The following is a 23,964-nucleotide window of genomic DNA, read 5'->3' as shown; positions in this document are numbered from 1 at the left end:
TCTCAGTTCATTGCAACCTCTGCCTCCCAGATTCAAGTGATTCTCCTGCCTCAGCCTCCCGAGTAGCTGGGGATTACAGGTGCCTGCCACCACACCTGGCTAATTTTTTGTATTTTTAGTAGAGACGGGGTTTCACCATGTTGGCCAGGCTGGCCAGGCTGGTCTTGAACTCCTGAACTCAGGCAATCCACCCTCCTCGGCCTCCCAAAGTTCTGGGATTACAGGTGTGAGCCACCATGTCCTGCCTTCAGTAAATATTTTCGGGCAGCATCAAGTCAGTAAACCTGACTGTGGACCTCTGTTCTAAAGAAGTTATTAATATACATCTATGTCATGTTTGGGGGCGGGGTGGAGGGGAAGAAAGCTCAAGCACACCTTAGAAACCAAAACTCGAGATAAAAAGGCAGTATGAGTCAGGGCTGTTTTACTTCCTGACTGGGCACCACACGTCAAAGTTAATTTCATGTAGGACTTGAAATTGACATGAAATTCTGTCATGTCCTACATGACAGAATTTCACTTCTGTAATGTAGGTTTGGAGGTCAGTGGACCAAAGGGTACAAGGCACCTTCATCAACCATGGGTCTGAGATACCTTCTTTTTTTTTTTTTGAGACGGAGTCTTTCTGTCACCCAGGCTGGAGTGCAGTGGTGTGATCTCGGCTCACTGCAACCTCCACCTCCCGGGTTCAAGCAATTCCCACCTTTGCTTATTGACTATCGTAGAATCTCAGAACCTCCTTGCCTCTGTCCATAATTCTGTCTTCTTTTTTCACAGATGCCTCTTTGGATATGAATGAGGAGTCTCCTCTCTTTGAAGAGGGTTTTCTCCAATCAGAAATGTGGGAAATAAAATTAATTCCTCCAAAATGAGATAGAAGTTAAGAAGCCAGAGCTGAGTGTGTAGCTGAGACAGCAAGGCCGTTTTTTTGTTTTTTGTTTGTTTGTTTGTTTGTTTTTAGACAAGTTCTTACTCCGTTGCCCAGGTTGGAATGCAGTAGTGTGATCACAGCTCACAGCTCACTGCAGCCTTGATTTCCTGGGTACAAGCCAACCTTCTGCCACAGGCTCAGTGTAGCTGGGACCACCAGCATGTGCAACCACGCCCAGCTAACTTTTTGATTTTTTTTCTAGAGACAGGGTCTCACTTTATTGTTCCAGGCGGGTCTTGAACTCTTGAGCTCAACTGATCCTCCCACCTTGGCCTCCAAAAGTGTTGGGATTACAGGTGTGAGCCATAGCACCCAGCAGGAAATTTTTTTTTTTTTTTTTTAAGAGATGGGTCTTGCCATATTGCCCAGGCAGGCTTTGAACCCTGGACTCAAGTGGTTTTCCTGCCTCAGCCTCCCAAGTAGCTGGGACTATATAGGCCTGCACCACCATGCCCAGCTTTAGAAATTTTTTTTTTTTTTTGAGGTGGAGTCTCACTCTGTCGTCCAGGCTAAGAGCGCAGTGGCACAATCGTGGCCCACCACAACCACCGCCTTCTGGGTTCAAGTGATTCTCCTGCCTCAGCCTCCTGAGTAGCTGGGATTACAGGTGTGCACTACCACACCCAGCTAATTTTTGTATTTTTATTTTTATTTATTTATTTATTTTTGAAACAGAGTCTCACTCTGTCACCCAGCCTGGAGTGCAGTGGCTGGGTCTCGACTCACTGCAAACTCCGCCTCCCGGGTTCAAGCAATCCTCCTGCCTCAGCTTCCCAAGTAACTGGGATTACAGACATGTGCCACCACACCCAGCTAATTTTTTTTTTTTTGTATTTTTAGTAGAGATGGGATTTCACCACGTAGGCCAGGCTGGTCTCAAACTCCTGATCTCAAGTATTCCGCCCGCCTCAGCCTCCCAAAGTGCTGGGATTACAGGCGTGAGCCGCTGTGCCCAGCCTATTATGATTATTTTACAGATGCAAAGCTGAGGTCCAGAGAGGTTAGGCAATTAATTACCAGGGGTCACAGAGCTAATAGGCAGTGGAGTTGGATGTCAAACCTAGATCTGACTCCAAAACTCATGATCTTTCCAAAGATTTTTTTTGTTTTTTTGTTTTGTAGAGATAGGATCTCACTATGTTGCCCAGGCTGGTCTCGCACTCCTCACCTCAAGGGACCCTCCCATCTCGGCCTCCCAAAGTGCTGGGATTACAGGTGTGAGCCACCCGCACTTGGCCTGTATTTGTGTTTAGGACATTAGACTAGGGTTGGCAAACATTTTCTGTAAAGAGACAGATAGTAAATATTTTCAGCTTTATGGGCCATTAGTCATAACCACTCAACTCTGCCTTTAGAGCAGGAAAGTAGCCATGGACAATATATAAATGGGCATGACCAGATTTGACCTGCAGGCGACCATGCATTAAATTGCAAGAAAACATCTCAGGCACAATTATGCTAAAGAAGTTACAGTCAGATTGCCCTGGTATCCTACTTGGATATGTTTCTTTTCTTTTAAGAGATAGAAGGGAATAAATGATAATCATGCCTGCTCTAAATAGGAGTCTGAATTCCTTATCAAAGGATATTGGAAACACCACTCATCCAACTGTAATTTTCCACCTGTCAACAGGAAATGGCATTTCAGAGTAATTGAATGTCAAAGTAGTCTGAAGAGGACAGGCAAAATTTCTCCTGTTTCAGATAAACTCAAATAGAAGAAGTCAAGCTTTAAAAACCAGTTTAACATGTTCTATGGTCACTGATTATATGTGCTCTGTTGCACTACCTCTGAACAACCTTGACTTTGTACCATAACAATAAAATAACTCAAAAGGATTTTGCTTTCTGAAGGCATACAAGTATCTGATGACTTTAGAAATACCAACAGAAATGAATATTTAAAGAATGAGGCCGGGTACAGTGGCTCACACCTGTAATCCCAACACTTTGGAGGATCTGATGTCTGCAGAACATGCTAGCAGGTTGATATTCATTTGTTCAAGTAACATTTATTGATGCTAACTCTGAACCAGGCTCTGTTCTTGGCACTGAGAATATAATGGGTGGAACAGATGAATTATCCTGGAGCTTCTACATCAGTGGGGAGTTTTTCTGGAAAAAGGAAATAATGCTTCAGGTATGTGGTAGAAAAAATGCAAGTGACATAAAAAGGAGAAAATTATCTCCCAGGCTCAGTAACTCATACCTGTAATCCCAGCACCTTGGGCAGCCGAGGCAGGAAGATCACCTGAGGTTAGGAGTTTGAAACCAGCCTGGCCAACATGGTGAAATGCCATATCTACTAAAAATACAAAAATTAGCTAGGCATGGTGGTGGGTGCCTGTAATCCTAACTACTTGGGGAGGCTGAGGCAGGAGAATCACTTGAACTTGGGAGGCAGAGTTTGCAGTGAGCGGAGATCAGGCCATTGCACTTCAGCCTGGGTGACAAGAGCGAAACTCCGTCTCAAAAAAAACAAAAACAAAACAAAAAACAGAGGAAAGTTCTCCAGGGTAGAATTCAGTACAAGAAAATAGTAGAATATTGATTTTTCCTGAAGGAAAGAGTATGGTTCAAAGCCAGGTCATCATTTAGGCTAAGGAATTTATTCCGAGATACAAATGAATTTAGGCATTATATTGACCATGAGCCCTCCTTGAAAGACAGCAAGAGCGCCAGGCATGCTGGCTCAAGCTTGTAATCCTAGCACTTTGGGAGGCCGAGGCAGGTGGATCACCTGAGGTCAGGAGTTCGAGACCAGCCTGGTCAACACAGTGAAACCGTGTCTCTACTAAAGATATAAAAATTAGCTGGGCGTGGTGGCATGCACCTGTAATCCCAGCTACACGGGAGGCTGAGGCAGGAGAATCACTTGAACCTGGGAGGTGGAGGTTGCAGTGAGCCGAGACCATGCCATTGCACTCCAGCCTGGGGGACAAGAGTGAGAAACCGTGCATTTAAAAAAAAAAAAAAGACAGCAAGAGCCAGTCACCCAGTGGTAAAGGGAGAAGCTTAGGAAAAGGACTCAGTGAGCAATGGACATGTACTTTATAGAACTAAAACTACATAACTGGAGAAGTATGGTTTCAGAAGATAATTACAAAAAAATACATATGGAGTCTTGCTATGTTGCCCAGGCTGTCTCAAACTCTGGGCTTAAGAAATCCTCCTGCCTTGACCTCCCAGAACACTGGGATTACAGGCGTGAGTCCAGAAGATAATTTTTATATCCAGCCTGTTCTCATTATTTGTGTTAGTTATGTCCCATTAAGTGGACTTAAACACTGAATTAGCAAATACTGAACCATTGCTCCTAGGGGAAGTCCAAGGTTAGTTTTCTGCAAGCCTCTGGTCACAATATTTTTGTCAGCGGATCAAAACATAATTTTCTGTGTGTTTCTGTTTAAAGGCATCTGATTTAATATATACTGTTGATTCATTAACATTGGACTTAACGGCCAGCAGCACTCTAACTCATGTTTGAATGAAGCTTACCTAACACATGTATTTTCTCTGTAAGGCACATCATAGCCGCCTTCTGCTTAGAAACATTAGACAGTACTTCAGCATTATGCTTGGGCACCATTTTATTTATTTATTTATTTATTTATTTATTTATTTATTTATTTATGAGATGGAGTCTTGCTCTGTTACAGCCCAGGTTGGAGTGCAGTGGCGTGATCTCAGCTCTCTGCAACCTCTGCCTCCCGGGTTCAAGCAATTCTCCTGCCTCAGCCTTCCGAGTAGCTGGGATTACAGGCATGTACCACCATGCCTAGCTAATTTTTGTATTTTTAGTAGAGACAGGGTTTCGCCAGGTTGCCCAGGCTGGTCTCGAACTCCTGAGCTCAAAGTGATCTGCCTGCCTTGGCCTCCCAAAGTGCTGGGATTACAGGCATGAGACACCACGCCCAGCCCTAGATATATTATTTAGCTCTCCTTTATAAGTGAGAACATGCAGTATTTGTGTTTCTGCTCTGTGTTATTTCACTTGAGATAATGGCCTCAAGTTCTACTCATGCTGCTGCAAAAGACATGATTTCATCCTTTTTTATGAGCACATAGTATTCTATTGTATATATACATCATATTTTCTTTTTCCAATCATCTGTTGAGAGACCCTTAGGTTGATTCCATATTTTTGCTATTGTGAATAGTGCTGCAGTAATGAGTGGACACCATTTTAAACAGTGAAATAACCAAGAAAAAGCACAGGAAGCGGTTGGGTGTGGTGGCTCATGCCTGTAATCCCAGCACTTTGGGAGGCTGAGGTGGGTGGATCACCTGAGTTCAGGAGTTCGAGACCAGCCTGGACAACATGATGAAACCCTATCTTTACTAAAAATACAAAAATTAGCGGAGCATGGTGGCAGCCACCTGTAATCCCAACTACTCGGGAGGCTGAGGCAAGGAGAATCGCTTGAACCTGGGAGGTGGAGGTTGCAGTGAGCCAAGATCACGCCACTGCACTCCAGCCTGGGCGACAAGAGCAAAACTCTGTCTCAAAAAAAAAAAAAAAAGAAAAGAAAAAGAAAAAAAAAGAAAAAGCACAGGAAGCAAAAAACGTGGCACTAAGTGACTGTCACCTAAGTGTCCATGAAAAGGACACCTGTTTAGAGTATGAGAGCTGAAACAAATAAGAAGGCAGAGTGTTGCTCTCTCTGACCTCAGCTGAGATCACGCATGTCAGGCAACACAAATTTTTCACCACTCTACACATGTCCATGAATGACTGAAAAGGTTCCTCAAGTATTGATTTTGGGGTGATGAATAAATCTGCACATAAGAATTTCACAAATATGGCCAGGCGCAGTGGCTCACGCTTGTAATCCCAGCACTTTGGGAGGCTGAGGCAGGCAGATCCCCTGGGGTCGGGAGTTCGAGACAAGCCTGGCCAACATGGTGAAAACCTGTCTGTACTAAAAATACAAAAATTAGCCAGGTGTGGTGGCGCACGTCTGTAATCCCAGCTACTTGGGAGGCTGAGGTGGGAGAATTGCTTGAACCCGAGAGGCGGAGGTTGCAGTGAGCCAAGATCATGACACTGCACTCCAGCCTGGGCGACAGAGTGAGACGCTGTCTCAAAAATAAATAAAATAAATAAATAAATAAACAAATAAAACACCAAAAACCAAAAGGAAATCCACAAATATGGCTGGGTGGGGTGGCTCACGCCTATAATCCCACAGTTTGGGAGGCTGAGGCAAGAGGATCATTTGAGCTCGGGGGTTCAAGACCAACCTGGGCAACATAGCAAGACCTCATCTCTACCAAAATTCAAAAAAAATAGCCGGGTGTGGTGGCACTCGCCTGTAGTCTCACATACTTTCAGGGCTGAGGCAGGAGGATTGCTTGAGCCTAGGAAGTCAAGGCTGCAGTGAGTGCCACTGCACTCCGGCCTGGGTGACAGAGTGAGACCCTGTCTCAACAAACAAACAAAAAGAAAAAAAAAAGAAAGAAAGAAAAATCCAGAAATAATGAGAATTGACCATATTTGACAGTGGGAAGAGAGTGCATGCTTCCAGGGGTGTATGTATATATTCTGGAGGAAGGATCAAGGAGGATTTGAGAGGCAATATAGGTGTATTAACTTTCTCATTTTTCTTGGTAGAGAATGAGTTGATAGAACAGATACAGTAAATAGAACAGAAACTCTGTGACTGATACATCAATACACAGAGGCTTAAACATTTATTTTGAAACTATACAAGGAATCACCAGGTGAGCTAAAAATAATTTTATAACTAATAAAAATCAGGAGGTAGAAGTCCAGTTAGTGGGGAGAAGTATTAAGTGTGTTAATGTCCTCGTCACGTATAACAAAGAATCATTAGATATTGTCTCAAAGCACTAACGCCAGGACTAGAGAAGAGTCAGGAAAGAGCTGTTCTGACAAAGATCAGCAGCAGAGCACATGGCAGAAGTTAGCAGCGCACTCCGAGTCGGAAATCCAGTTTCCAGATGCCCAGAAATCCTTGCCAGGGGTTGCACATTGGTGAATAAGTGTGGATAGATATATTTCAGTCTGGAACAGTTCTGCATGTAGTCTACTTCTGGCATACAGGTCACACACATCTACATTCCATGAAAAAGGATTTTAAATATTTCTTTTTTTTTGTTCTTTGAGAGGGAGTGTTGTTCTGTCGCCCAGGCTAGAATGCAGTGGTGAGATCTCGGCTCACTGCAACCTCCGCCTCCCAGGTTCAAACAATTCTCCTGTCTCAGCCTCCTGAGTAGCTGGGACTACAGGCGCACGCCACCATGCCTGGCTAATTTTTGTATTTTTAGTGGAGACGGTGTTTCACCATGTTGGTCAGGCTGGTCTTGAACTCCTGACCTCAGGGGATCCACCCGCCTCGGCCTCCCAAAGTGCTGGGATTACAGGAGTGAGCCACCGGGCCCAGCCTTAAATATTTCATGTAGAGTTATCAAGGTGTTTACCGGAAGAATTAAAGCAAGCTATAAACTTCCCAATATGAGAAAGAACACATATATACAAAAGAATCCCTGATAAAACAACAACAAAAAACAAAAGGACAATCCGTAAAGCTAAAGATAGTGAACCTAGAAGGCACTAACCCTGGAAAATATAGCATTGCCGAATTCAGTTCAGTCGTGTCCATGTGGGACCTCTGAGAAGATGGGGATGGATGTGCAAGAGATCTATTTCAGAAAGTGTGAAGGATAGAGGAGGAGGGAGTGGGAATAGGCAGAGGGAGCCTTCACACCATGATGCAGGCAGTTTGGCAGCTGAGAAAGCAGAGGAGAAAGGAAAAGTTGGGTAGGAAGAGCCTCAGACCCCAGCACAGTTCTGAGAATATTTCAGCCAGACTGATGGGGAGTCCTTGAGCCAGAGTTTCCAGTTAGAGAGTGCCACATGGGACAGGAATGACCTGCCTGGCTTGGCTCAGTGATTGGTGGGGAGCAGCATGGGGAGTCATGGCTTCGTGTAAATGCTGTGGGGCAGCTGGAGGCTATCGGCCAACTCAGCTGTGCTTCCTCCAGAAGTTTCTCTGAAAGGCAGGTCTTAGGCACCTCTATGGGCACCACGCCAAGAAGTGCCTAAGATATACTCATTTATCTTTTTTAAAGGATCTGAGAGTGGGTCATAAAATAATACCCAATTTGATCCTATATATAAGATCCATAAAATGGGGCCGGGCGTGATGGCTCACGCCTGTGATCCCAGCACTTTGGGAGGCTGAGGCGGGTGGATCACCTGAAGTCTGGAGTTCGAGACCAGCCTGGCTAACACAGTGAAACCCCGTCTCTACTAAAAATACAAAAATTAGCTTGGCATGGTGGCGGGCACCTATAATCCCAGCTACTCAAGAGGCTGAGGCAGTAGAATCACTTGAACCTGGGGGGCAGATGTTGCAGTGATCCAAGATCATGCCACTGCACTCCAGCCTGGGCAACAGAATGAAACTCCGTCTCAAAAAAAAAAAAAAAAAGATCTGTAAAATAAAGGGATTCAGAAGGTAAAAAGGATGAATACATGGTAGGCAAATGCTGACAAAAAGAGAGCCCAGTTATGATAAAAATATCATTTGAGGCTGGGCGCAGTGGCTCACACCTGTAATCCCAGCACTTTGGGAGGCTGAGGTGGGAGGATCACAAGGTCAAGAGATTGAGACCATCCTAGCCAACATGGTGAAACCCTGTCTCTATTAAAAATACAAAAATTAGCTGGGCATGATGGCGGGCATCTGTAGTCCCAGCTACTTGGGAGACAGGCAGGGGAATCACTTGAACCTGGGAGGTGGAGGTTGCAGTGAGCCGAGATCACAGCACTGCACTCCAGCCTGGGCGACAGAGCAAGACTCTGTCTCAAAAAAAAAAAAAAAAAAAAAAAAAAAAATATATATATATATATATATATATTAAAAATATATATTATTTGGTGGAATTAAAGGTAAAAGGGGCATATTAAAATTAAAAAGGACATAACACCTGAAACATTAAGTATAGGTAATAAAAGAAAAAATCCACAAAAATAAAGCTTAATAGTTTGGGTAACTTGAATTTGCCCAACTGTGATGTTATCGTACTTTGATGTTATGTTTTTATTCTTTAAAAAGAATCCCCCATTGTTGGCATTTAGATACTCATTATTTTCAGAGGATGCAAGAGAAAGAAGATTCCTGATCCCCAGACCAGACCAAGCTCCCTATCTAAGTTCTCATCTTACACTCTATCTCTTTTATATGACACATATCACAGGTAGCAGTTTTATACTTATTTGTGTGTATTATTTCATTACTGACTGATTCTTCCTCAAAAATGCCACCTGACATAGAATCTAGGATAGAGTAGATTCTTTTGGAATGAATTGCACATATTCTCTGAGGATGAGAGATAATATATATAAAGCTCTTATAATATTTAGTATTTAGAGGAACAAGGAAATCTATTTCACTCAATACTTACGATGGACTTCTCCGGGGGACAGTACCATTACAAAAATAACTAAGACTTAAAAGAAATTATGTAGGGCTGGGCGTGGAGGCTCATGCTGTAATCCCAGCACTCTGGGAGGCCGACGCAAGTGGATCACTTGAGCCCAGGAGTTCAAGACTAGCCTGGACAACATAGCGAAAGCCTGTCTCTACAAAAATATAAAAATTAGCCAGGCATGGTGATGTGCACTTGCAGCCCCAGCTACTTGGGAGGTTGAGGTGGGAGGATTGCTTAAGTCCAGGAGGCAGAGGTTGCATGAGCCGAGATCATGCCACTGCACTCCAGCCTGGGCGACAGAGCAAGACCCTGTCTCAAAACAAAACACAAAACCAGACAATTAAACAATCCTCTTCTTGGGAAAGTAATCTCTCTCTTCTCAACTATGAGCTCATTCAGAATTAGTCTCCCCAGGATTCCTCTCTTGGGCAGATAGGTGGCAAATGAAAGATGACATAATTTCCCCACGCCACCTGGTGAGTCAGTTGCACAACCAGGAACAAAACCCAGCCTTACTGATAGCCAAGAAGGAGAGGCTCAGCCCTACCCCAAGACACCTCCTGTTCAATAAGAAGATGACTAATTACACAGTCAACTCTTTGCTCTGGGTTTTGCTCTACAAACAACTGGCCAAGTCCATGTTCCCAGGAGCATGCAACTTACAGGAAGAGGAAATGAAAGAGGCCAATGGATGGAGAAAATATTTACATCACAAGCATGCCTCACTACACACGCTACTTGATGCAGTAAAAGGAGGAATGCGCGCATTTGGGGTTCAACATTAACCACCTGTTTTCTAGGATGAGGGATTTCAAAGCCTCCTTAACTTTTTTTTTAAGAGATAGAGTCTCGCTGATTATTTATCTACCTGATTAACTGCAGTTTTGAGCACTAAACAGAGGATGCAGATAATTTTCACATACCAAGAAAAATTATTTAAAATGGCAAGCTTGGCTGGGCACGATGTCTCACGCCTGTAATCCCAACACTTTGGGAGGCCAAGGTGGGAGGATCACCTGAGGTCAGGAGTTCAAGACCACCTTGGCCAACATGATGAAACCCTGTCTCTACTAAAAATACAAAAATTAGCTGGGCATGGTGGCGGGCACCTGTAATTCCAGCTACTTGGGAGGCTAAGGCAGGAGAATCGCTTGAATCCCAGAGATGAAGGTTGCAGTGAGCTGAGATTGTACCACTGCACTCCAGCCTGGGCAACAGAGCAAGACTCCATATCAAATAAATAAATAAAATGGCAAGATTTTAGTCCCAAATAAGTCTCTTTAACTTCATGAAAGCAGAAATCCTACAGATGGTGTTTTCTGGGAACAAATTTCACTAATTGTTAAGTAACGATAAAAACCATCAATTTAAGTGTAACCAACAAGTAACATCTAGCCACGTGTAAGTTTCCTTTAAGTTCATTTAATTTCTATTTATTTATTTATTTACATATTTATTTATTTGGGGGTGTTGGTTTTGTGCTGATTCTATTATGAAACTTCACTCACTCCTGAGTACCAGAGCCTTTGTGAAAAGTTTCAATAAATGCATAAATGAACAGACTCAGGTTATTAAAGATGGGCTGGGACCCCAAGACGAAGGCTACTCTGAGGCTTAGAATGAAGGAGAATAATTCCTGTGTGTGCAAATGAAGATTCATTGAGAGCAGAGACCCAGAGCAAATGCTTCCTGAATTCCTACTGGAGGAAGTCAGACAGATGTTTCCCAGGGCATTCTTGTCTTCTGTTGGCCCATTGCATGTTAACAGCCTTCCCTTTCTGCTCTTGTCCACCAAGAATGGCCATCGGTAGTGCCTTGCCTCTTCTGAGTATCTTACAGAAGATACTCATCATCTCCCACTTGGAGCTGGGGATGGCTTGCTGTTCCACATGTTATTGAGTCCTCTACCATGTGCTGGGCACTGTGAGGGAAATACAAGTAATGAGCTGCCATTTCAAAGAGATTGTGTTCTAGCAGGATAGACACATATGTACATAGATACCTATAATGCGTGCCTGAAAGTGGGTTTTCATTGTGTCATCCACAAGGTGCATAAAGGGAGTTTTGGGAGTTCCTGGGCGAAGGATAGTACTTATAGCTGGGAGGGTCAGAGAAGGCTTCGTTAAGGTGGCTTTTGGGTTAAATCTTGAAGGAGGATAGGATTTGGAAGAATGGTTTTCTGGTGAAGCAAGAGGTCACTACTTACAAGCTCTGGATCAAATATGATTTTGTTGGCCCGGCACGGTGGCTCATGCCTGTAATCCCAGCACCTTGGGAGGCCGAGGTGGGCAGATCACCTGAGGTCAGGAGTTCGAGACCAACCTGGCCAACATGGTGAAACCTCATCTCTTCTAAAAATACAAAAATTAGCCCGGTGTTGCGGTGGGCGCCTGTAATCCCAGCTACTTGGGAGGCTGAGGCATGAGAATCACTTGAACCCGGGAGGCAGAGGTTGCAGTGAGCTGAGATTGCACCGCTGCACTCCAGCCTGGGTGACAGAGTGAGACTGTGTCTCCAAAACAAAAACAAAAACAAAAAAACAAATATGATTTTGCAGCCAGGTGCAGTGGGCTCAGGCCTGTAATCCTACTACTTTGGGAGGCCGAGGTGAGTGGATCACTTGAGGTCAAAAGAGTTTGAGATCAGCCTGGCCAACATGGTGAAACCCCGTCTCTATCAAAAAATATATAAACTAGCCGGGCATGATGGCATGTGCCTGTAGTCCCAGCTACTCAAGGAGGCTGAGGTGGGAGAATTGCTTGAGCCTGGGAGGTAGAAGTTATAGTGAGCTGATATTGCGCCACTGCACTCCAGCCTGGGTGACAGTGAGACTCTGTCTCAAAATATGTATATATGATTTTGCAACTTCATTCAACTGGATCCAGCCCTTAGTCAGGTCCTAACAAGAACATAAGAAGAACTCCTACAAATATAGAACAGCACTCTTGCTTGATGCCCAACTAAGGAAAGACCTGTCGTGATGCCATCTAATTTTTATTTTCAGACACAGAAGAAACATGTCCTTCATTCACCAGGCTGAGCTTTCACAGTGCAGTGGTTGGTACGGGACTAAATGTGAGGTTGTTGCTCTACACAAGGAGAAACCTGACCTGCGCACAAACCATCAACTCCTCAGCTTTTGGGAACTTGAATGTGACCAAGAAAACCACCTTCGTTGTCCATGGATTCAGGCCAACAGGCTCCCCTCCTGTTTGGCTGGACGACTTAGTAAAGGGTTTGCTCTCTGTTGAAGACATGAATGTAGTTGTTGTTGATTGGAATCGAGGAGCTACAACTTTAATATACACCCATGCCTCTAGTAAGACCAGAAAAGTAGCCATGGTCTTGAAGGAATTTATTGACCAGATGTTGGTAAGAGAATTCTCTTAGGTGATTCAGAGCTAAGTTGAAACTGGCCCATTATCTGAGGGCTTAAAGCCAAGAGACAGCTACCGTGAGCAGGAGGCCTATATTGCAACATTTTGCAAATGTGAATAAACCCCAGGGAAGGTGGGATGAGGGGCTGTGCAAAACGTCCATAGGCATGTTTGTTAGGCTGTGCACTGCACAGGGTACCCATCTAAGGGAGCACCCTTGTCATTGTGACATTATAGATTTATGTATTTATTATGATAAATTTCCACCAGATGATGACAAAGTGTCTTGAGGAAGGGGCATTTTTTTCTAGCTCACAATAAAGGTGTCTTACAGGTAGGAGAGGTTCTGTCTAGGAGTTCTTGGTTTAAATGCCTAGAGCTTCCTCAACTTCTTTTTCTTTTTTTTTTTTTGAGAAGGAATCTCGCTCTGTCACCAGGCTGGAGTACAGTGTTGTGATTTCAGCTCACCGCAACCTCTGCCTACCGGGTTCAAGTGATTCTCTTGCCTCAGCCTCCCGAGCAACTGGGACTACAGGTACACGCCACCATGCCCAGCTAATTTTTGTATTTTTAGTAGAGACGGGGTTTCACCATGTTGGCCAGGCTGGTCTTGATCTCCTGACCTCGTGATCCACCTGCCTCGGCCTTCCAAAGTGCTGGGATTACAGGCATGAGCCACTGCACCCGGCTAATTTTGTATTTTTAGTAAAGACGGGGTTTCTCCATGTTGGTCAGGCTGGCCTCGAACTCCCGACCTCAGGTGATCTGCCCACCTCGGCCTCCCACAGGGCTGGGATTACAGGCGTGGGCCACTGTGCCCAGTGGACAGACTATTTTGAATCCTGCTCTGCTGTCTCCCCAGCTGCCTGGTCTGGGGCAGATGACTTCAACTTGGGGCCTCAGTTTCCGCATCTGCATAATCAAAAGAATAGTATTTAGTTTGCGTGGGTGTTGTGACCTTTAAATGAGATAATAGATGTAAGGTGCTTAGAATTACTTCTCCAAAGTCAACAGCCAGGAAATTTCTACAAATGTTAGTTCCTTGGCCCCTTACAATTTACAATGATGGACCTCTTGAAATTCCAGGCAGAAGGAGCTTCTCTTGATGACATTTACATGATCGGAGTAAGTCTAGGAGCCCACATATCTGGGTTTGTTGGAGAGATGTACGATGGATGGCTGGGGAGAATTACAGGTAAGCGCCTGTGAATGGGCATGGGGTGGTGGCCTGGGCAGGGTGTTCACTGGGGGAGCATTATGTAGGCCAATCCAACTCCTTGGGTTCAAAGCCAGCTCCAATTACCTAACCTCTCTGAGCATGGGTCCTTGCGTGCAAAAGGAAGATCAAAATAATATTGACCTCAGGCTATTATGTAATAAAACATAAGTAAAGCATTTTGTAAATTGTATATACTACAGAAAAAATGGGTCATGACTTTATTTCTCTTATGGCTAGAAAAACAGCTATGTCCCATTCAGGGGTTTGTGTGCCCCAAGCAGTTAGTCCTCTTCCTGTTATTTAATCCAGGAGACCCTGAACTATAAACCTAATATGCTTTAGTGCCCAGGCACAGCTGGAGTCTCATAAGAAAATGAGATGGGAATTTTGATGGCTGGGGCTTATTCTCTAAATATCAGCTTTCAGGCCAACACTGAATGAAAACCTTCAGAAATGCAGCAGGTCAGATCCCAAACAAAGACTCCCTTGCTGGAATCTCTTGCCTAGGGCTTAGTAGCTTTCCACAGCGCTCTCTCTTTCAGAGTCTCAAAGCCTCTCCCATTTCTCCTTTACCAGAATCCATCCTCATACCTAGAGGGCTATTTTAAATCTATGGAAACTGAAAAGGTAGAAGTGGATGGAAAAAGGGGAGAGGTAAATGATTAAAACTACATTTAGGAGGTAAACTTTTAGGGCCGCAAGTTTTTGATTTTATTTTTAATTTAAATTTTATTTTATTTTATTTTCTTATTTATTTTTGAGAAAGAGTCTCACTCTGTCACCCAGGCTGGAGTGCAGTGGTGCAATCTTGGCTCACTGCAACCTCCACCTCCCGGGTTCAAGCGATTTTCCTGCCTCAGCCTCCTGAGAAGCTGGGATTACAGGCATGTGCCACCACTCCTGGCTAATTTTTGTATTTTTAGTAGACACAGGGTTTCGCCATGTTGGCCAGGCTGGTCTTGAACTCCTGACCTCAGGTGATCCACCCATCTCGGCCTCCCAAAGTGCTGGGATTACAGGCATGAGCCACTGCACATAGCCTTTTTTTTTTTTTTTTTTTGACAGGGTCTCGCTTTGTTGCCCAGGCTGGCACGCAGCTCACTGCAGCCTCAACCCCCCAGGCACAAGCAGTCCTCCACTCAGCCTCTCAAGTAGCTGGGACTACAGGTGTGTGCCACCACACCTGCTTAATTCTTAATTTTTTTGTAGAGATAGAGTCTTACTATGTTGCCCAGGCTGGTCTTGAACTCCTGGGCTCAAGCAATCCTCTCACTTCAGCCTCCCAAAGCACTGGGATTACAGGTATGAGCTGCTGTGCCCGGCCTCATGTTGTATTTCTGTTGGACAGCACTTACTTCAAGAGTTTATGTTGATCTTGGGTATGGGAGTAAGAGGCCGTGAAGTTGCATGCAAAATGTTGGGTGTGTGTCCTGGGGAGGGGTCTAGAATTTTCATCAAATTCTCAAACCAGTTAAGGCTGCAATAAAAGCCAAGGATTCTTATCTGAACATTTTTCTGGTGATCTTAGAGCAATAAGAAAAAGCTCTTTGGCTGGTTGCAGTAGCTCATGCCTGTAATTCCAGCACTTTGGGAGGCCAACGCAGAAGAATCGCTTGAGTCTAGGAGCTTGAGGATGCAGTGAGCTATGATCGTACCACTGCACTCAAGCCTGGGTGACAGAGTGAGATCCTGTCTCAAAAAAACAGTAAACAAAAAACAAAACAAAACAACAAAAAAGGAAAAGGTCACTTTTTACATTGTTTGTATTCCACAATAATCTCAGAATGTTCTGGATTTGGATTCAGGACCCATTTATTTATTTTAATTTTTTAAATTTAGTGATGAGATCTCATGATGTTGCCCAGGTTGGCCTTGAACTCCTGGGCTCAAGCAATCCTCCTGCGTTGGCCTCCCATAGTGCTGGGATTACAGGTGTGAGCCATCATCTGGCCTTAGGAGTCCTTTTATAAGTATTCTCTCCTTTTTTTTTTTTTTTGAGACAGAGTCTTACTCTGTCGCCCAGGCTAGAGTGTAGTGGCATGATCATGGCTCACTGCAGCCTGAAGCTCCCCGGGCTCAGGTGATCACCTCTGAGGCTCCCATCTCAGCCTCTCAAGCAGCTGGGACTACCGGCGTGCACCACCATGCCTGGCTAATTTTTGAATTTTTTCTAGAAACGGAGTTTCGCCATGTTGCCCAGGCTGGTCTTGAACTCCTGTGTTCAAGCGATCTGCCTGCTTCGGCCTCCCAAAGTGCTGGGATTACAGACATGAGCCACCGCACCTGACCTTATGAGTCTTCTGAAGTAGCTATTAATTCTACCTCCATTTTATAACTTAAAGGAACTGAGATTCAGAAAAGTAAAGTAACCTGCCTAAGGGCACACAGCTGGTTAGCTCTCTAGGTTTGGGGCTCCGTACCTATCTGCTCACACATAGTACGCAGCTTTTACTACAGTTTTTTTCTGACATTGGAAGCTAATCATTTGCTATGGCTTATCACTAAGGAAATCCCAAGTCCAAGCCTGCCTGTGACAGTCCCAGTTTGTACATTTGTCTTAGTATAATTATTAATAGCACCCTTATCACTCTGAAAACTATCCTGGTTCAGATGTTTTATTCATCGTGAATCTGGAGGTTGCTATAAACTGAGGCTCTCACCGTTAATTTTATTTATTTATTTATTTATTTTTGAGACAGAGTCTTACTTTGTTACACAGGCTGGAGTGCAGTGGTGCAATCACAACTCACTGCAGCCTCAAACTCCCAGGCTTATTAATAGCATCCTTATCACTCTGAAAATTGCCCTGGTTCAGATGTTTTATTCATCATGAATCTAGAGGTTGCTATAAACTGAGGCTCTAACTGTTAATTTTATTTATTTATTTTTATTGTTTTGAGACAGAGTCTCACTCTGTCACCCAGGCTGTATTACAGTGTCACGATCTTGGCTCACTGCAACCTCTGCCTCCCGGATTCAAGCAATTATCGTGCCTCAGCCTCCCAAGTAGCTGCGATTACAGGCACCTGCCACCACACCTGCTAATTTTTGCATTTTTTAAATTAATTCATTATTATTATTATTATTATTATTATTAGAGACCGAGTCTCACTCTGTCACCCAGGCTGGAGTACAGTGGCACAATCTCGGCTCACTGCAACCTCCGCCTCCTAGGTTCAAGAGATTCTCATGCCTCAGCCTCCCGAGTAGCTGGGACTACAGGTGCCTGCCACCACCCCTGGCTAATTTTGTATTTTTAGTAGAGATGGGGTTTCATCATGTTGGCCAGGCTGGTCTCAAACTCCTGACCTCAGGTGATCCACCCACCTCAGCCTCCCAAAGTTCTGGGATTACAGGCATGAGCCACTGTCCCCAGCCTATTTATTTATTTACTTTTGAGACAGGGTCTTACTTTGCCACCCAGGCTGGAGTGCAGTGGTGCAATCACAGCACACTGCAGCCTCAAACTCCCGGCCTCAAGCCATCCTCACAGCTCAGCTTTCTCTCCATCTCCCCACCACCTCAAGTAGCTAGGACTACAGGGACTACAGGCGCGTGCCACCACGCCAGGCACTGCTTATTACCTACCTACCTTCCTTCCTTCCTTCCTTCCTTCCTTCCTTCCTTCCTTCCTTCCTTCCTTCCTTTCTCTTGCTTGGTCTGTCACCTGGGCTAGAGGGCAATGGCACAATCATGGCTCACTGCAACCTGGAACTTCTAGGCTCAAGTGATCCTTCTGTCTCAGTCTCCAGAGTAGCTAAGATTACAAGCATGAGCCACCACAGCCAACAAATTTTTAATTTTTTTGTAGAGACAGGGTCTCCACATGTTGCCCAGGCTGGTCTGGAACTCCTGGTCTCAAGCAATCCTCCTGCCTTGGCCTCCCAAACTCTAGGATTATAGATGTAAGCCACTGCAACCAGCTGAAATGGAGGGATTAAAGCTAGAACCAGGTAGGCTGGGTGTGGTGGCTCTCACCTGTAATCCCAGCCTTTTGGGAAGCTGAGGCAGGAGGACTGCTTGAGTCTAGGAGTTTGAGACCAGCCTGGGCAACATAGCAAGTGCCCCCACAACCGGCTCTCCTCCCCTACCCCCACCAAAAAAAAAAAAAGAAAAAAAAGAAAAAGGCTAGAACTTAGGAAATAAAGGCAAAGATACTCTTGCATTTTATATGTAACACCAGGGGATAGGAGATATAAAATGACATTCATAGACAAAAACTTCAAGGGAGACTTCCCTTGAAACCTTCTTCACTCCAGGTAGGGATCTGGTAAACCAGACCTTTTGGAGCTGCTGATTTGTTTTTTCCTTTTTTCTTTCTTTTTCTTTTTCTTTTCTTTTTTTTTTTTCTTTTTTTTTGAGATGGAGTCTCGCTCTGTCACCCAGGCTGGAGTGCAGTGGCACGATCTCGGCTCACTGCAACCTCTGCCTCCCCGGTTCAAACGATTCTCCTGCCTCAGCCTCCCGAGTAGCTGGAACTACAGGCGCGTGCCACCACGCCCAGCTAATTTTTTTTTTTTTTTTTTTTGTATTTTTAATAGAGACGGGGTTTCACCATGTTAGCCAGGATGGTCTCGATCTCCTGGCCTCATGATCCGCCCACCTTGGCCTCCCAAAGTGCTGGGATTACAGGCGTGCGCCATCACACCCAGCTTTTTCTTGTTGTTGTTTAATCTTTATTTTGTTGTTACAACATCATAGGAGCTTCTCTCCTGTTTTTCCAGCTGCTTCGTAGTGATGGTGAGGAACACCCAAATAACATTGACCAAGGGTGAGAAACCGGTTTAGGCATTTATAGAGCGGGTTAATTCTGCAGGGATTGACACCCACTTGGTTTCCTTCTTCAATACCTAGCCTGATACCTGGCCTGCCCAGTGAGTTTCGCCCTCTCCGCCGAGCTTGCTAAACTCAGGGCAGTGAAACCAAGAGCTCAACAGATAGAAGTGGTTGCATTAAGAGGCTGTGTTCTGATCAAGGCTCTTGATCTTCCTGAATCACAGTTCATTCATCCGGAAAATAATAATAGCTACCCTGCCTCCCTCACAGGTTTGTAATGTGGATCAAATGGGCTAGCATATATGAATAAGAGTGGAAGTTCTTTATTTATTAACAACAAAAAGGAAGGGCTGAGTGAGGTTTCTGGGTCATCTAAAGTGGGATAAAGATGAATATAGCATCTTTCTTTCTTTCCTTCTTTCTTTCTTTCCTTCTTCCTTTCTTTCTTTCTTCTTTCTCTCTCTCTGTTTCTTTCTTTCTTTCTTTCTTTTTCTTTCTTTCTCTCTTTCTCTCTTTCTTTCTTTCGAGACAGAGCCTTGCTCTGTCGCCAGGCTGGAGTGATCTTGGCTCACTGTAACCTCCACCTCCTGGGTTCAAGTGATCCTCTTGCCTCAGCCTCCCGAGTAGCTAGGACTTCAGGCACACACCACCATGCCCAGCTAATTTTTTTGTATTTTTAGTAGAGACGGGATTTCACCATGTTGGCCAGGATGGTCTTGACCTCTTGACCTCATGATCCACCTGCCTCGGCCTCCCAAAGTGCTGGGATTACAGGTGTGAGCCACTGCGCCCGGCCTGCTCTTTTCTCTTTAATGCGCCCTTTGGTGCTTTTTTCCTGGGGAACGCCCGTTTATCTCCAGCCCTTGAACCTCATACATGTGTGCATTCCCTACTGTTGAGCTCCGCATGAGACATGCCCCTGATGGAGTCTGGATGCCATTCTCAGGGGCACAGCCAGGGTAACGGTCTCCACTGTGGGAACAAGCTGCAGAGCCATGGAAAGGAGTCCTGGCCAAGCGGCACGGGAGTGTGAGCATTCGCCCACCTGAGGGTGCCCTGCAGCCTGGGAGCCGCCCTCATCCAGAAGGATCAAAGGCCGGCTGCAGGTGACTCATGGTGTGGGGCTGCCAAGTGACTCTGTTTTCCTTCCAGGCCTCGACCCTGCGGGCCCTTTATTCAACGGGAAACCTCACCAAGACAGATTAGATCCCAGTGATGCGCAGTTTGTTGATGTCATCCATTCTGACACTGATGGTAACGCTCCTTTCCTTGTGGGCCAGTGGCTACCTCCAGGCTCCTAAAGAGTCTCCCCTGGGGAGAGATCATCACGTAGGAGCAGATCAGGTTCCTCTAGATTCCTACTTTTTTTCCGGGCAGGGTTCCAAATCCACCGAAATATTGAAGGGAAGCTGGTTTAATGTAGGCACCCAGGACCTTGTGCTAGAGTGTGGATGATTATCTCACGGTCTCTTCATATTTTTATTTTTTTAATTTTTTTTGAGACAGAGTCTCGCTCTGTCACCCAGGCTGGAGTGCAGTGGCGCGATCTCGATTCACTGCAAGCTCTGCCTCCCAGGTTCCCGCCATCCTCCCTCCTCAGCCTCCCGAGTAGCTGGGACTACAGGCACATGCCACCACGCCTGGCTAATTTTTTGTATTTTTAGTAGAGACGGGGTTTCACCATGTTAGCCAGGATGGTCTTGATCTCTTGACTTTGTGATCCGCCGGCCTCAGCCTCCCAAAGTGCTGGGATTACAGGCGTGAGCCACTGCGCCCAGCATATTTTTAAAGGAATCATCATGCTCAATGAAGGACAGGCTAATTTTCTCAACATGAAGATAAGTGTTTTCCTGTGTGCGACTGGATTTGCATACATGATTTCTTGGTGGTGTTGGTTCTTTTTATTTTCTTGAGCTGCAGGTGTTAAATCTCTCCACGCAGAGTCACTCTGATGCACCTACAGCTCTCTGGCTCTCTGTGGATCTTCTTGGACATTGCTGTCTTTATTTTTATTTTATTTTATTTTATTTTGAGACGGAGTTTCACTCTTGCCACCCAGGCTGGAGTGCAGTGGCATGATCTTGGCTCACTGCAACCTCTGCCTCCTAGGTTCAAGCAATTCTCCTGCCCCAGCCTCCCAAGTAGCTGGGATTACAGGCACTCGCCACCATTCCCAGCTAATTTTTGTATTTTTTCTAGAGACAGGGTTTCACTATGTTGGCCAGGCTGGTCTCAAACTCCTGAGGTCAGGTGATCCACCTGCCTTGGCCTCCCAAAGTGCTGGGATTACAGGTGTGAGCCACCGTGCTCAGCCATCTTTATTTTTTTAATTTTTAAATTTGTCTTCTTTTTGTAGAGATGGGGGTCTCGCTATGTTGTCCATGCTGATCAATCAATCCTCCCACTTCAGCCTCCCAAAGTGCTGGGATTACAGGCTTGAGCCACTGGAGCTGGCCCACTTCTGTCTTTCACGGTGCTGTTTTTGTGTCTGGGATTGGACACGTGTCATGTGGGGTTGGGTGATACTCAAGGATGGGTACCTAGATCCAGATGTCTGGGAGAAGAGCTGGAGTAGGAACTTGGGGAGGATTGAGGAGACAGCAGAGTGGTCATTTAATTGGACATTCTCTTCACGATACAACCACTTAAAAAAACCTTTGCCATCTCTCATCGGCATTGTGGTGTGGTGTTCCACAGTTATTTGCCTTGAAAGAAATTGTCTCTTTGTGAAACAGTGGCATTCTTACTATGAAGTTTGCAAAGTACATTTTAATGCTTGGTGGAAGAGAATAGAGCAATTTATTTTTGGGAAGTGAATTTTGAAGGAAAGGGTATAGTTTTGCCATCAGGCAGATGTAGATTCGGATCCCAGGTTTTGCCCTTTCTAGTGATGTCATGTTAGTTCCTTAAGTCCTCTGAGCTTCCTTTTTTTTCACTGATAGAGACGAGGTCTCCCTATGCTGCCAATGCTGGTCTCAAACTCCTGAGCTCAAATGATCCTTCCGCCTTGGCCTCCCAAAGTGCTAGGATTACAGGCGTGAGCCACCATGCCTGGTCCCATGTCTTCACTTAAGTTGTTTCATCTGAATTTACCAGTGGCCACTTTGCATTGTGAAACACCTAGTACCACACCCAGAGACACATGTGGGTTCTCAATATATAATAACTATTATTATTATTACTATGATGCGTTATGTATATACATGTGCATATGTATGTACACCTACATTAAATTAATTTATATTAAATCAAGCACTTTGCTGATTGGGGGTTTAATAAAGACCATAAACAGTTATTAAATCTATATATACTTTTAAAAATTTTTATTATTATTATTTTTTAAGACAGGGTCTGTCTCTGTCACCCAGGCTGGAATGCAGTCACGCTTTTGGCTCACTGCACCCTCCTCCTCCTAGCTCGAGTGATCCTCCCACCTCAACCCCTTGAGTAGCTGGGACTACAGGCACACACCACAATGCCTGGCTAATTTTTGTATTTTTTGTAGAGATGGGGTTTTGCCATTTTGTCCAGGCTGGCCTTGATTCTCCCACCTCAGCCTCCCAAAGTGCTGGGATTATAGGCGTGAACCACTGCACCCGACCTATGTATACATTTCTAGGTCCTCATTTTCTAGAAGTAGTTCCAATCTTTTTACCATCCTAGATCTCAAATATTTAAAGATTTTATCTACTAAGTAAAAATTCATTTTTTCCTGTCTCCTATTTATTAGTTATACAAATGCAAATAGAGGCTCCAGGCAATTAAAGGGTTGCAGCAAAATATAAGGAAGAAATGGGGCCAGGCCCAGTGGCTCATGCCTGTAATACCAGTGCTTTGGGAGGCCGAAGTGGGTGGATCGCGAGGTCAGGAGTTCAAGACCAGCCTGGCCAACATGGGGAAACCCCGTCTCTACTAAAAACACAAAAAATCAGCTGGTCATGGTGGCACATGCCTGTAATTCCAGCTACTCGGGAGGCTGAGGCAGGAAAATTGCTTGAACCCAGGAGGTGGAGGTTGCAGTGAGCAGAGATCACGTCATTGCACTCCAGCCTAGGCGACAGAGCAAGACTCCATCTCAAAAAAAAAAAAAAAAAAAAGAAGAAATGCATCATTTGCAGTGGATAAGTGACTAAACTCCCTTAGGTTGTTAAAAATGTTGGAAGTAAATTCCTTACCATCTTCACAGTTACCTAGTTGGAAATCATTGCCTTCTAACTAACTAGCTGGGTGACTTTGGGCAAAACACTTGCATAGGTATAACAATAATGATATAACAACAATAATAATACAATTCCTGCTTATACCCGGCAGGCAAATGAGCTATGAGATAGGAAAAATTCAAAGCAGGATAAAAGCAGAATGTATTCTCTTTTAGCACTGGGCTACAAGGAGCCATTAGGAAACATAGACTTCTACCCAAATGGAGGATTGGATCAACCTGGCTGCCCCAAAACAATATTGGGAGGTAAGCACAGATACTTTATATTTTGTAAAATAGTGGTATAAAAAGGCATATTTGGAGGCCGTGCATGGTGGCTCATGCCTGTAATCCCAGCACTTTGGGAGGCCGAGGTGGGTGGATCACCTGAGGTCAGGAGTTTGAGACAAGCCTGGCCAACATAGTGAAACCCCATCTCTACTAAATACAAAAAATTATCCAGGCACGGTGACGCATGCCTGTAGTCCCAGCTACTCGGGAGGCTGAGGCAAGAGAATCTCTTGAACCTGGGAGACAGAGGTTGCAGTGAGCTGAGTTTGCACCACTGCACTCCAGCCTGGGCAACAAGAGTGATACTCCATCTCAAAAAAATAAAAATAAAAAACATAAAAAGGCATATTTTGGCCAGGTGCAGTGGTGCATACCTGTAATCCCAGCACTTTGGGAGGCCAAGGTGGGAAGATTGCTTGAGCCCAGGAGTTCAAGACCAGCCTGGGCAACAGAGGGGAGATGCCATCTCTATAAAAAATAAAAACAAAATTAGCTGGGTGTTGTGGCATGCTTGTGGGCTCAGCTACTCCGAAGGCTGAGGTGGGAGGATTGCTTGAGCCTGGGAAGTAGAGATTGCAGAGAGCCATGATCATGCCACTGCACTCTAGCCTACGCAACAGAGTGAGACCTGTCTCAAAAAAGAAAAAAAAAAAAAAAGAAAAGAAAAAGGCATATCTTTAAAATCTGACATTATTCTACATGTAGTAATTTT

The 23,964-nt window shown here is 44.8% G+C and overlaps 1 protein-coding gene across 2 annotated transcripts in view; it reads left to right on the top strand.

Annotated features, from left to right (window-relative positions):
- The window catches only part of LIPH (lipase H), a 48,498-nt gene that overhangs the window by 5,088 nt on the left and 19,446 nt on the right, over positions 1-23,964 (top strand). The window contains exons 2-5 of one of the 2 annotated variants that reach the window (XM_003256585.4): positions 12,396-12,763; positions 13,855-13,963; positions 19,916-20,017; positions 23,139-23,228. In XM_003256585.4, coding sequence (XP_003256633.1) covers positions 12,396-12,763; positions 13,855-13,963; positions 19,916-20,017; positions 23,139-23,228 — 669 coding nt within the window. The remainder of the gene's footprint in view (positions 1-12,395; positions 12,764-13,854; positions 13,964-19,915; positions 20,018-23,138; positions 23,229-23,964) is intronic. The other variant, XM_003256586.4, reaches the window with a different exon arrangement.

Source organism: Nomascus leucogenys, chromosome 11 (genome assembly GCF_006542625.1).
Source record: "Nomascus leucogenys isolate Asia chromosome 11, Asia_NLE_v1, whole genome shotgun sequence".
Lineage (NCBI taxonomy): Eukaryota > Metazoa > Chordata > Mammalia > Primates > Hylobatidae > Nomascus > Nomascus leucogenys.
This window is presented reverse-complemented; position numbering and strand designations above follow the sequence as displayed.